The sequence below is a fragment of the Triticum urartu genome, chromosome 7A (genome assembly GCF_056163025.1).
Source record: "Triticum urartu cultivar PI428250 chromosome 7A, HENAU_Tu73, whole genome shotgun sequence".
Lineage (NCBI taxonomy): Eukaryota > Viridiplantae > Streptophyta > Magnoliopsida > Poales > Poaceae > Triticum > Triticum urartu.
The window spans coordinates 242843704-242858512 of record NC_141879.1 but is presented as its reverse complement, the minus strand read 5'-3'; the positions used below and the strand labels follow the sequence as shown (position 1 = coordinate 242858512).

At 48.0% G+C, this 14809-nt stretch overlaps 1 protein-coding gene across 1 annotated transcript; it reads right to left on the bottom strand.

The window, feature by feature from the left end:
* Positions 1–12123: 12123 nt before the first annotated feature.
* On the bottom strand, positions 12124–12756 carry LOC147959175 (uncharacterized). Its single transcript, XM_087532532.1, has one exon. It carries the CDS (start codon positions 12754–12756, stop codon positions 12124–12126), a length of 633 nt encoding a protein of 210 aa, XP_087388658.1.
* Between the last annotated feature and the right edge of the window lie 2053 nt (positions 12757–14809).

Here is a 14809-nt window from a genome sequence, read left to right as displayed (position 1 = left end):
TGTAGAAGCCCTCCGTGATCGATGCCCCCTCCGGCGGAGCTCCGGAACAGGCCCCAAGATGGGATCTCGTGGATACAGAAAGTTGCGGCGGTGGAATTAGGTTTTTGGCTCCGTATCTGATCGTTCAGGGGTACGTGGGTATATATAGGAGGAAGAAGTATGTCGGTGTAGCAAAGGGGGCCCCATGAGTGTGGAGGGCGCGCCTGGGGGGGGGCAGCCGCGCCCCCTACCTCGTGGCCTCCTGTTAATTGGCTTGACGTAGGGTCCAAGTCTCCTGAGTTGTATTCGGTGAGAAAATCACGTTCCTGAAGGTTTCATTCTGTTTGATATTCCTTTTCTTCGAAACCCTAAAACAGGCAAAAAACAACAATTCTGGGCTGGGCCTCCGGTTAATAGGTTAGTCCCAAAAATAATATAAAAGTGGATAATAAAGCCCAATAATGTCCAAAACAGTAGATGATATAGCATGGAGCAATCAAAAATTATAGATACGTTGGAGATGTATCAACTGCCCTCTTATGAAGCTTCTGGTCACGCTTACATAAGCTAGTGGTGAAGACATGATACTGTCCACTATTCAACTGTTTCGGTTGCTCTAATAACCAGACTGTTGCTGCTATTGACTCCCCTGATTACTGTGCGAATTGTAACCACCCTGGTTGCCATGATTACCTTGATTTCCTTCGAATCGAGAGTTAGAGACGCCACCGCCATAACCCGGTCCGTGAGAGCCGGATCCTGAACCACCACCTGGCCCATGATTGTCTTGAAAAAGATTGGAATTCTTGTACTCCTTCATAATGTAACAATCCTTCCAGAGGTGCCCGGATGGTCTTTCTCGCGTACCATGTCTTGGGCACGGCTGATTTAACATATGTTCAAGATTGACACTGGATCCTCCGGTCCGTACGACGCTGACCATTATTCTGTGCATTGATGTTAGCCACAAAGTCAAAACTTTTATCAGCTTTACGCTTACTGTTGCCTCCCTGGTTCGCCGGGTTATGCTGCTGCCCCTTGGTGTTGCTACTCTTCTTTCCCTTCCCCGGCTTTTCGTCATCAGACTCGGGGTCCTTGGTACTATCACAGTTGGCATACTTAACCAGAGCCGCCGTGAGTGTCCCCATGTCATTGTAGTGGCGTTTAAGCCGCCCTAATTTCTGCTTTAGGGGCGTGAAATGACAATTGTTCTCCAACATCAACACCGCTGAGTCGGCATTGATGCGATTCGACGAGTGCAGGATTGTTGAGACCCGGCGCACCCAATGGGTTGTCGACTCACCTTCTTCTTGGACACAGGAGGCTAAATCCACAATTGACATGGGCTGCTTACATTTATCCTTGAAGTTCTGGATGAATCGGGCCTTTAACTCGGCCCATGACCCGATGGAATTGGCAAGGAGCCCCTTCGACCAAGTGCGGGCCGTTCCCTCCAACATCAGGGGGAAATATTTAGCACATGCAGCCTCGCTAACATCTAGCAATTCCATGACCATCTCATAACTCTCAATCCATGCCTCGGGACTTAAATCGGCTGTATAGTTAGGCACCTTGCGAGGACCCTTGAAATCCTTGGGCAGATGCTAATTACGTAGATCCGGTACTAAGCATGGCACGTGCAAATTTCTAAAGGTCACACCTGGCTACACAGAAGTGGTTGGACGAATCGGAGTAGGTTAACGGGCCGCATACTGTGCCGCCAGCTCGACCTCTCGACGTGCTCTTCCTTGATCCACTATGTTCTAAGCATCAGCACCTCCGCCTGTCAGGTTATGTCCATGAGGCGGGTCATGGTTCCGTCCACTGCTTGACACAACCGACTCATCAATATGTCTACTGTAACTCCGACTCGGGCGAGGGGTGGAGTGAATCCTGTCACAACGGTAAGAATAAGCCTGCTGCTGAGTCAGTGCTATCTGAAGAAGCTCTCTAGCCCTCCGTGTTTCAACCGCCGTTGATGACTCACCATCTACCGAGAGAGCCGCCAATCGTGACACCGCAGCGATCATGTTATCCAAAGGGTTAGAATAATGACCCGGTGGCGTCGGCATGTGCTGCGGCGGGTTATTGTTCTGACAAGGCGGGTCCGTCGTGCGTGGCTGAACCGGCATAGCCGTCCCAGGTGCTTCGACCCGGTTTACCACTACCTGGTTATTGGTTCCTGCTCGTGGCGTGTTAAAGAGATTTCTTGCCTCATAAACCGACGGCAGGCGAGTCTGATGCCTCCTCCTCATGACCTCGTTTGAAGTGTTCTGATCTAGCATGAGCCGGTAAGACTGTGAGTGAATCCGCTGTGCCTAAGCATCCAAAGCAGCCCACTCCTCGGGCATCCTAGCGTTTTCTGCGTTTAGCTCCTCCTTGGCCTGTGCTATCTCATCACGCAGTTTTGTGACCGCTGCATTATGCTGATCTTGATCCACCGGGTTAACCACCGCTATTAACAGCGCTGTCAGCTTATCCAGTAAGTCGGTTAAAACGTGAGCCGGCTGGCGCTCAGGGCCTCCTGCTCCGGCAGCCACTGCCGATGTTGACCCGGAAATCAGCTTTGCTGCAGTCGATGAGTGCTGCACGGGCTGTGTACCGGCCATGAAGATTGCAACCCGGTTCGACGGCTCATAGGGGTCCGGAATACTATCGCCATCGGAACAGCCCCCATGCCGGCCATCTTGCAGCTGATACAATGACTCGGTCTCACCGGTGGATGACTCTCAATCAGAGTAAACGACAGTCTCACCACCAAATGCCGATTTATCCATAGATTCCGTTCCATGGATAAATCCCACGAAGGCACGATTCATGGCGGGCCGAACCCGGGCGGGTCTCGCGCGCTGAGCCGTCTCGATGATGTTGGTGCAGATGTCTGGCTCAGGGCCTGGTTCGCCGATCTTGCCTATGAAGACGTGAATTCCGCCGAAGGGGACCCGGTACCCATACTCAATTGAGACGGCCTCGGGGCCCCAGCCTCCGTCGTCGATGTAGAGCTTGCCGCGGCGACTCTTGGTTATCCGCCCCACGGTGATTCCTTGATCCCTTCGAAGTTGCCCTCTAAGAACTTGAAACCATCATGCGATAGCCCCACGGTGGGCGCCAACTGTCGTGGAATTGTCACGATAGATGTCCTAGTGTGAGGACTTAGTCGTGGAGCCATCGCAATGAGTTTAGCTTAAAGGGGTTAATCAGGACAAAGGACACGAGGAGTTTATACTGGTTCGGCCCCTTACGGTGACGGTAAAAGCCTAATCCAGTTTGAGGTGGTATTTCTAGGGTTTCGATGAGGAGGGAGTGAATACGCTTAACCTGGCTCTCGATCTCTTGTTTCTTCTCCTAAGCCGCCACTAGGTCGTCCCCTTATATACACGGGTTGACGCTCTATGGCCTACAGAGTCCCGGTCGGCTCATACAACGTATCCAGCTCGGTGACCTTTCTTACATACCTTACAATACAAGTTTACTTACATGGCGGTTTATATCCGTGGGCCTTAAGCCGCCTTCGGGTTTGGGACTTCTACTAAGCCTACCTATGAACCGCCATTGTTAATATGCTCTTGGGCTTCATACCTAATAGTCATGTCCCCAACAGGGGGTAGGCGCGCCCCCACCCTCGTGGGCCCCACGGAGCTCCACCGACGTGCTTCATTCGCATATATATACCCATGTACCCGAAAAACATCCAGGAGAGCCAATAAACCACTTTTCCATCGCCGCAACCTTCTGTACCCGTGAGATCCCATCTGGGGCCTTTTCCGACGATCTGCCGGAGGGGGATTCGATCACGGAGGGATTCTTCATCAACGCCATAGCCTCGCCGATGAGGTGTGAGTAGTTTACCACAGACCTTCGGGTCCATAGTTATTAGCTAGATGGCTTCTTCTCTCTCTTTGGTTCCCAATACAAAGTTCTCCTCGATGTTCTTGGAGATCTATTCGATGTAATACTCTTTTGCGGTGTGTTTGCGAGATCCGATGAATTATGGGTTTATGAATTTGATTATCTATGAGTATTATTTGGTTCTTCTCTGAATTCTTATATGCATGATTTGATATCTTTGCAAGTCTCTTCGAATTATCGGTTTAGTTTAGCCTACTAGATTGATCTTTCTTGCAATGGGAGAAGTGCTTAGCTTTAGGTTCAATCTTGTGGTTTCCTTTCCCGTTGACAGCTGGGGCAGCAAGGCACATATTGTATTGTTGTCATCGAGCATAAAAAGATGGGGTTTATATCATATTTCTTGAGTTTATCCCTTTACATCATGTCATCTTGCTTAATGTGTTACTTTGTTCTTATGAACTTAATACTCTAGATGCATGCTGGATAGCGGTCGATGTGTGGAGTAATAGTAGTAGATGCAGAATCGTTTCGGTCTACTTGACATGGACGTGATGCCTATATTCATGATCATTGCCTTAGATATTATCATAACTATGCGCTTTTCTATCAATTGCTCGGCATTAATTTGTTCACCACCATAATACATGCTATCATGAGAGAAGCCACTAGTGAAACCTATGGCCCTTGGGTCTACTTTACATCATATAAGTTTCCGATCTATAATTCTAGCCTACTATTTATTTTGCAATCTTTATTTTCCAATCTACAACAAAAATACCAAAAATATTTATCTTATTATCTTTATCAGATCTCACTTTTGCAAGTGGTCGTAAAGGGATTGACAACCCCTTTATCGCGTTGGTTGCAAGGTTCTTGATTGTTTGTGCAGGTACTAGGCGACTTGCGTGTAGTCTCCTACTGGATTGATACCTTGGTTATCAAAAACTAAGGGAAATACTTATGCTACTTTTCTACATCATCCTTTCCTCTTCAAGGGAAAACCAACGCATGCTCAAGAGGTAGCACCCATGCAGGAGCCATTATTCCTCTAAGTTGGGCCAAAGCTTGGCAATCAGAGCTAGACCCAGAAGAAATGGCTGCCGGGTGTCCAGAGTTCAATGTTTACGGGTTAATCTTTGAAGAGGAGGACTTCAACAGATGCAACAGAGAGATGCGGCCCTTGGCGTGTAAACTTGTGCAGGAGCTGAATCTGAACAAGTACCAACCGGCTTATGATAGCAATAATGCTAAGATTAAGCCGCCATCCCATGATGTTATAGACCTTATTCCGCCAAGGCGTAAGCTTATATTTGCTCCTAATGTTGATCCTTCTGTTATACTTAACGATGACGCAAAATTTGAAGCTTTAACCGGCATCGACTAGACCTCGAGCAATCTGTAGATGGCCATCGACGAAGAACTGGCACAGGATGACCTGGGGGCCCAAGCTCAAGGCGCCATGAACACGTGGACCTGTCTAGTTCTAACCTGGACGAGACAGAGGCCGGCTTAGAGGGGTGAAAAAACATTTAAGTGAAAAAAATCATAGGCTCAGGTGTAGCCTTATAATTGGTAGCTGAAAAACAATTATCTTCTCTGCCATGCCTTCATGCATGTTCGTATTAATGTATGCTTCAAAAACTTGAATCTTCGGTGATCTTATCATACACAGCTCTGCTTGCAATATTACCAAAAGACTTTGATGGCTTATGTAATCCGTCAAAGAGCCGTTAATCCTTCAACTGGCGGCTTATAATCATACTCCAGGGTGAGTTAGATAACTCAACAACCAGGGCGACTTATAATCATCTCTAGTCCGTGAAAAGATCCCTTTGGCGACTTATAACTGCAATAAACTCAATATGGAGCAATATAACCTGGATCAGTATGACCCTGCAACTTCTCACCTGTAAATGGTTTCTACAAAAAAAAATAGAGTATGCATAAATCAAATATTTATTAAGCCGGATTGCAAGGCACGACCAAAATAGATTGGTTTTTGAAAAAAAACTCAATTTTTTGCTTCAAAGAAGCTTGGCATGAAAGCCTTTTATCCCATAAGCCGTGTCTCACGTGACATAAATCCATCGCTTAAACCTTAACTAGTTCAGGGTCTTATTGAAAAGATTAACTATTAAGAGTACGAACAAGCCACATAGCGGAGAGACTGCAGTAGACAGGTGGGTTTATCCTAGCTCACTGTAAGCCGGCTCTCACGTGACATAAGCCGCCGTTTTAACCTTGACTAGTTCAGGGTCTTATATAAAAGATTGACTGTCAAGAGTTCGGCGGATCACCTGGTGGAGTAGCAAGTTGCAAACAGGCAGGTTTAACTCGATCATGGCATAAAAGCGGGTCAAAGTGGGTTATGAAGCTATACTCATAGAGTAGGAAGCCCCCAAGCGACCTATGGCATGAAAGCCGAACAAGAGGGTCATAAAGCTATGCTCATAGAGCAGGAAGCCCCCAAATGACCTATAACATGGCATAAAAGTCGATCAAGAGGGTTATGAAGCTATGCTCATAGAGTAGGAAGCCCCCAAATGACCTATAACATGGCATAAAATTCGATCAAGAGGGTTAGGAAGCTATGCTCATAGAGCAGGAAGCCCCCAAATGACCTATAACATGGCATAAACACTACAAAAAAACACATCCGTGACATTTTGGGCCAAACAATTTTTTTTTGTCATGCTTATGACACTTCTATGACGATAATTGTCAAAAAAACCGGTATCATCATAGATGTGGTGGGCTCCTACTTCTATGAAAAAAATCATCAAAACAAATGGGCTTTTCGTCCTGGGAGGGCCGGAGACGCACCTGCATGACATTCTTTGGGCCGTCCATGATGGAAAAAATCATGGTAGAAGCGAGGGCGAGGAAAATATCGGGGAGTTCTTGGTTACGGTGGGTGATCGGGGTTGAGCAATGCATGGAGGTTTGCGCATTTCTCTCGTACACGTACGCACGTGTGTGCGAGGCGTTGCGCTCTAACTGAATACGAGTGAGGCATTGGGCTCTAACTAAATCCGAGTGATTGCGCTAGCTACGTTACTGAACCCCGATAGATCCCTTGTTGTTAACTGAACCCGAGTGATTCCTTTGCTACTGCTGCTAACTGAAGTTGAACGAAGCTGCCTCTTGATGAAAAGTTCCCAGTGGGGGTTGGATGAACAGGATCTCGTGGTAGTAGAGGTCGTTGCCGCTGGATGAACAAGACCCCGATCGAGGGGGCGTAGGGGTGGATGAATAGTAGCCGATGGAGCGACCCCGTACGTGGAGGGGATGATTGAACAGGACCCCGTGGAGGGCTGGGTGAATTGTTGCTGGTGGAGGCTGGATGAACAGGACCCCGTGGAGGGCTGGATGAACAGTAGCCGGTGGAGGCTACATGAACAGGACCCCATGGATGAACAGTAGCTGGTGGAGGCTGGAGGAAGTCGACGGTGGATGAACAGTAGCAGGTGTAGGTTGGAGGAAGTCGACGGTGGATGAACAGTAGCCCATGGTGTCCCGTTTTGCGATACACCACACCCCTCCGGATGAACAGGACCCCCGTTTCGACCATAGGCGCTCCAACACAAGTTCGTTTCCTCCGTTTTGCGGTACGCCACACCCCTCCCGATCAACAGGACCCCGTCTCGACCGTACACGGTTGAACAAAAGTCTGTTTCCTCCGTTTTGCGGTAAACCAGACCCTTCTCGATGAAGAAGACCCCATTTTGCCCGTACGTGGTCGAACAGAAGGCCTGTTTCCTCTGTTTTGCGGTACGCCAGACCTCGTTTTGGCTGTTCTGTCCAAGCCAGTTGGCTCCCGATGAACATGACGTATTCCGTTGCCTCCCGATGAACACGAAGGATTCCGTTGCCTCCCCATGAACACGATGTGGTTTCTTCATTCCGACCTAGCCGGTTGGCTTACGATGAACAGCATTAGTCGCTGTACGCATTAGGGACCCCGCCCGTATGTATGTACGTATCCGTATTTACTATCTTGCAGTGTGGCCGTACGTACGTGTACACGATATAGACGGGACTGCGAGACATGCTACATCGATGCCTCTACTTCAACACGTGTTGCTCCTTACTTGGCCACAGTATGTCGCTGCAGACACCAATCGACCGCTATGTACGTACACGTTCGTGGTCGGACATATAACACTACCTTCGCTTCAACCTGGTGGGTCCCAGCTGTCAGGGGGTAAGAAAGTAGTTCCTTTCCGTGCAAAGATAAAGCCGGTGGGTCCCAGGAGTCAGGGGAACATTTTTTTCGCAAAATACAAAGGCCCTTCCGGTAGGTCCGAGGTGTCAGGTGGAGGAATCATTATTTTGCGCGTAATAAGGAGGCACTTCCTTGCGTGCGGCCATGAACCCAGATGTCAGCCTCTCCACTTATAGTCCTCTTCTGATGGCTGTCGTTCATTGACCATGTTGACAATGTCGTACCGCCAGAGAGCACCAAGGTGGTGGACGACGGCGCGACCTAGGAAGGGAACGACCCGGAGCTGGGAATACGTAGCAGTGGATGCCCACGTGGAGGGGCGTACGAAGGTTGACTGCTTCGACTGCGGTTTGAGACTGCCGTCTCCGGAGAATAATAGGGGGTGTGGGTGAGTAGAGGGAAGGCCTGTCCAGTAGTAGTATGGTCGGGCGGTGAGGCCTGCACGGCAGCACAGCCGACCATGGGAGGCTGGAGCAGGCGGTACGGCGGGCGCAGGTTTGGGCAGCTGGAGCAACAAGACCAGAGGTTGAAGATGTAGATTGGTCGTTGGATTAACATCCAACGGTCAGTGCAGCTAGAATCGTTTATTGACTAAGTTGACAAAGCCCTGCGTACATGTTAACTTAGTAGGCCCACAAGTCAGCCTCTAAATCTAGTGGGTCTGAGCTAGCAGGGGGAATCAATTTTTTCGTGTAACTAGCAAAGTGGCCCGCTCGATGCGCGGGCTAGAAATTTGAAATATGATTGATAAGAACATATGATTTCATTTGTATAAACAAACTGAAATCAAATGTGATGCCATTTTGAAATATAAAACTTGTGAACATAGTTTTATCTTTGTTATGTTCGCTTTTATTGATATATAATTTATGTGTTATCCCTTCACCATTTATGTGTAAATTATGCATGATGTACTAATTATTTTTATGAACAGTTCCATTGTTAAAATCATATTTGTAAAAAAAAATCACGTCTTTATTATGTCGAATTGTTTTTTTTGTAAATTTTTTTTAATAGTTCTCATTGTTTCGTGTAGGAATGGATAGATTTGCTAATGATGTGCCAGCTAGTTTGGTAAATTTTTCCTCGATATAGTGATTTTTGTACTGTAATCAGTTTTATTTTAATTTTCTATACAAAGTTAAGAGTGTGTTTATATATACTGTACATGTCCATGAAATTGTGCTTGAGAGTTTGCCTTAAAGCTCGCAATCCTATTTTAGTCGCATAAAACTCACGTTTTGCTTTGAAAAAGAACACGTTAGCATAGTTTGCTCTTAGGTAGCCCATTTTCTAGAAAAGAATAATGGTCCAGAGTATTTTCATTAGAAAAAAGCATCGTACGTACTATACATGTACAAACCGTCATTGGTTTCATGGGTCCTGTCATGCTAATTCCTTTGCTTTCCCTATTATGTAGTCTTCTCAGCTTATGAGTATAATTATTTTATTGTTTTTGAAAAAGGTTTTCTTTTTTTGCTGCTGGAATATTATGGGAGTTAGCCAAACAGGCTCGCGCACATGGACATAGCGACCACGCATCTTATTTCCTGAGCAGAGCACCCTAAAAATATCCTCTTTCCTGTTCATATTTTTTTTCGAGAGTACGCCAAAGGCGTACCTTATCTTTATAGAAGAGAGCAAAAATATTTACAAGAAGCTTGAGGCCATGCGAACATACCCCAAACACACACCCACGCCCAACTACCAAACTACCAAGTGCACTAGGCTACTCTCTCACAAATCTATGCAACCCTACCACTCCTACTCTGGCTCTCCTCCACTCCTCGATCTCTTGCAAGATTTTGTGAATAAGGTCACTTGCCAGCAGCACTTGATTTGCCCGATTGAAGACCCTTGCATTGCGCTGCTTCCATAGGTTCCATGCCACCAAAATTACCAAAGTATCAAACCCTCTTTTCTATGCCTTTTGGTAATGCTTCCTACTCGACAACCACCATTGGAGATAAATGTCTTGTGTGCTTGGCCGAGGGATGTCCAGGTGAAGGGCAGAGAGGCATCCTTCCCACACTTCTCTAGCATACACGCATTGGATTAGTATGTGCTCAACATTATCCTCCCTTTGCAAGCACGTATAGCAAGGTGTCGAGTGATCTTGGAGCCCATGCCTTGCTCTCCTGTCTGAGGTCCACAAGTGATGTTGAACCGCCAACCAAGCAAAAATCTTACACTTTAGTGTTGCCCAGCTCTTCGAGATACAAGCCGCAAAAGGTGAGATGACACCCCCGGCACACAGCCATTGATAAGTTGATTTGGCCGTGTACAATCCTAAAGGGTCCGCAGGCCAAGAGAAAATATCTGGGACACCTGCATGCTGTTGGACCGTGTGAATGGCTTGATTCAGGTGCAGAAGCTGCATATGCGTAGTGAAAGAAAGATCTCCTCTCACATCCTGAGTCCATCTGTTAGCATCCATAGCTTGCTGAACTGTGCGTCTATTTTCACTCTATCCACTGATGTAACGATGATAGGGGCAATGTCCGCAGCGGCAAACCCATGGATCCACCAATCTCTCCAGAACAGAACATTTGTGCCGTCACCTGTCTCAATGTGCACCATGCTGTCAAACACCTTCCTGGCTTCCTCATCTTCAGTCATAGGGATACCTCTCCAAGGTCTGGAATAATCAGTCCGGCGTAACCACTCCCAGCGCACTCGTAAAGCGAGTGCCTGCAGCTGCAAATTTTTAACCCCCAGCCCTCCCATGCTCAGAGGCCGGCAGATATGGTTCCATGCCACAAGACACTGTCCACCATTCGTTTTATCCTTCCCAGCCCAGAAGAATGCGCGCATGCTTCGATCAAGCTCCTCGAACACCCAAGCAGGGGCATCAATCACCAGAAAGTGGTGGATGGATTTAGCCGCAAGAACCGACTTCACCAGAATCAGCCTACCCGGCCGTTGAATCAGCCCTTGCTGCCATGCAGGCACTAGCTTGCATGCCGAGTCCAGGATTGGTTGCCATTCCGCACGATTTAACTGTCGGATGGCAAGCTGGAGACCAAGATATTTACAGGGAAATTCAGTCAAGCTGCAGTTCAGTATAGCCGCCACCCGGTCCCTGTCTAGATCGTCTCCTCTGATGAGTATTGCTGAGGACTTAGCATAGTTCACTCGTAGCCCAGATGCTTCACCAAAAGCTCGGGGAGCCTCAGTCACAAAGCCAAGATCCTGCGCAGTGGGTCTTACGAACAGAGCGACATCGTCAGCATATATGGAAAGTCTTTGCAACGCTGCTATCCCCCTGAATGAGATGATGGCCCCAGCTTCCTCTCCTTTGATGAAAATTTTGGTCAAGACGTCCATAGCAATCACAAATAGAAGTGGCGAGACTGGGTCACCTTGCCGCAATCCTTGTGCATCACAGAAACTCGAACCAGGTATTCTGTTTACCACTACTTTGGTGGAAGCAGTACTCTGCAGAATTGCAATCCACCTTAGCCACTTTGGACCAAATCTTTTAGCATGCAAGACGTCGAACAGGAAAGGCCAACTGAGAGAGTCAAATGCGTGCAAGATGTCGAGTTTCAAAAATACACCTTTCTCCTTTCTCCCATGGATCCTCCTCGCAACTTGCCTGACTAAGAGAAAATTGTCATGCAGTGCTCGTCCCAAAATAAACACAGATTGGTTGGCTTCAACAATTTATTTCATTCTTCTCCTTTCCCAGATTGCCAAGACTTTTGCAAATAATTTAGCTGCGCTGTGGGTCAGACTTATCGGCCAAAAGTCACCCACTTCCTCTGCATCTAATCTTTGGGAATCAAAATTATGTGAGCCCTGTTTAGCTTCCCAAATCCTCTGCCTTCCCCAATGTACAGCTTGTACATGACAACCATGATATCATGCTTAATAATGTGCCATGCATGCTGGTAGAAAGGCCCGATAAAACCATCCGGTCCAGGCGCGCGATCAGCTGGCATCTCTTTGATGGCATTCCACACTTCGTCCTCCGTGAAGATCTCCTCAAGCTCCCCAAGGTCATGGGAGTCCATGTTCAGAAATTCCAGATTAACTCCTGCTTGTCTCGCAGTGGCGTGTCCCATGAGCTAGCGATAGGCTTCCGTGAAGATTTCCCCTTTCCTGTCCTGTTCAGAGATAATTTCACCTTGGAGCTTGACGTGCGCGATGAAGTTCTTGGACCGTCGACCATTAGCAACTGCCTGGAAAAGCTTCATATTGGCGTCTACTTCCTTGATCCACCTTAACCGCGATCTTTGCCTCTCTATGGTGCGCTGCAATGATGCCAAGCCCAGCAAGGATAGCTTGAGCGTTCTTCTCAACCAGAGTTCCTCCTGCGACAGACTTCTATACTCTTGTGCGCAGTCAAACCTGAGTATCACATAATTTGCCACTGCCATCTTTAGCTTGATGTTGCCCGTCTTTCTATCTCCCCATGCTTGCAATGTCGTGGCCGTGTTTCTGAGTAGTGCATCCAGCCGCTTGTACGGATCATCAATTCTATCATCACAAACACATGCGTCCTTCACAGCTTGCTCGAATCCGTCAAGCTTGGTCCAGTATAACTCAAATCTAAACCTCTTGTGCTGGCAAAAAGGGGCAGAGGTAGACATGTGCAATGGTGCATGGTCTGACACGTTAGTTGACAGAGCTTGGAGCAGGTTGTCCGTGAACATGAGCTCCCAGTCCACAATTGCCAGCACTTGATCAATCTTTGTCATCACCGGGTCATCCTCTTGGAAATATGCCCTAGAGGCAATAATAAATTGGTTATTATTATATTTCCTTGTTCATGATAATCGTTTATTATCCATGCTAGAATTGTATTGATAGGAAACTCAGATACATGTGTGGATACATAGACAACACCATGTCCCTAGTAAGCCTCTAGTTGACTAGCTCGTTGATCAATAGATGGTTACGGTTTCCTGACCATGGACATTGGATGTCATTGATAACGGGATCACATCATTAGGAGAATGTTGTGATGGACAAAGACCCAATCCTAAGCCTAGCACAAGATCATGTAGTTTGTATGCTAAAGCTTTTCCAATGTCTAGTATCGTTTCCTTAGACCATGAGATTGTGCAACTCCCGGATACCGTAGGAGTGCTTTGGGTGTGCCAAACGTCACAACATAACTGGGTGGCTATAAAGGTACACTACAGGTATCTCCGAAAGTGTCTGTTGGGTTGGCACGAATCGAGACTGGGATTTGTCACTCCGTGTAAACGGAGAGGTATCTCAGGGCCCACTCGGTAGGACATCATCATAATGTGCACAATGTGATCAAGGAGTTGATCATGGGATGATGTGTTACGGAACGAGTAAAGAGACTTGCCGGTAACAAGATTGAACAAGGTATCGGGATACCGACGATCGAATCTCTGGCAAGTATCGTACCGCTAGACAAAGGGAATTGTATACGAGATTGATTGAATCCTCAACATCGTGGTTCATCCGATGAGATCATCGTGGAACATGTGGGAGCCAATATGGGTATCCAGATCCCGCTATTGGTTATTGACCGGAGAACGTCTCGGTCATGTCTGCATGTCTCCCGAACCCGTAGGGTCTACACACTTAAGGTTCGGTGACGCTAGGGTTATAGAGATATTAGTATGCGGTAACCTGAAAGTTGTTCGGAGTCCCGGATGAGATCCCGGACGTCACGAGGAGTTCCGGAATGGTCCGGAGGTAAATAATTATATATAGGAAGTGCTATTTCGGCCATCGGGACAAGTTTCGGGGTCACCGGTATTGTACCGGGACCACCGGAAGGGTCCCGGGGGTCCACCGGGTGGGGCCACCTGCCTCGGGGGGCCACATGGGCTGTAGGGGTGTGCGCCTTGGCCTACATGGGCCATGGGCACCAGCCCCAAGAGGCCCATGCGCCAAGAGAGCAAGAAAGGAAGAGTCCTAAAGGGGGAAGGCACCTCCTAGGTGCCTTGGGGGGGATGGACTCCTCCCTTGGCCGCACCCTTCCTTGGAGGAAGGGCCAAGGCTGCGCCCCCCCCTCTCCCTTGGCCCTATATATAGTGGGGGGAAGGTAGGGCAACCAGACCTAAGCCCTGGCGCCTCCCTCTCCCTCCCATGACACATCTCCCTCCTCCGCAGCGCTTGGCGAAGCCCTGTTGGAATCCCGCTACTTCCACCACCACGCCGTCGTGCTACTGGATCTCCATCAACCTCTCCTTCCCCCTTGCTGGATCAAGAAGGAGGAGATGTCGCTTCTCCGTACGTGTGTTGAACGCGAAGGTGCCATCCGTTCGGCGCTAGGATCATCGGTGATTTGGATCACGACGACTACGACTCCATCAACCCCGTTCTCTTGAACGCTTCCGCGCGCGATCTACAAGGGTATGTAGATCCACTCCTCCCTCGTTGCTAGATGACTCCATAGATAGACTTGGTGACACGTAGGAAAATTTTGAATTTATGCTACGTTCCCCAACAGTGCCATCATGAGCTAGGTTTATGCGTAGTTTCTATGCACGAGTAGAACACAAAGTAGTTGTGGGCGTTGATTTTGTTCAATATGCTTACCGTTACTAGTCCAATCTTGATTCGGTGGCATTGTGGGATGAAGCGGCCCAGACCGACCTTACACGTACTCTTACGTGAGACTGGTTCCACCGACTGACATGCACTAGTTGCATAAGGTGGCTAGCGGGTGTCTGTCTCTCCCACTTTAGTCGGATCGGATTCGATGAAAAGGGTCCTTATGAAGGGTAAATAGCAATTGGCATATCACATTGTGGTTTTTGCGTAGGT

Bases quoted from the DNA above. Each gene is read 5' to 3' on its own strand.
- LOC147959175 (XM_087532532.1), bottom strand. From the start codon at position 12,756: ATGACAAAGATTGATCAAGTGCTGGCAATTGTGGACTGGGAGCTCATG.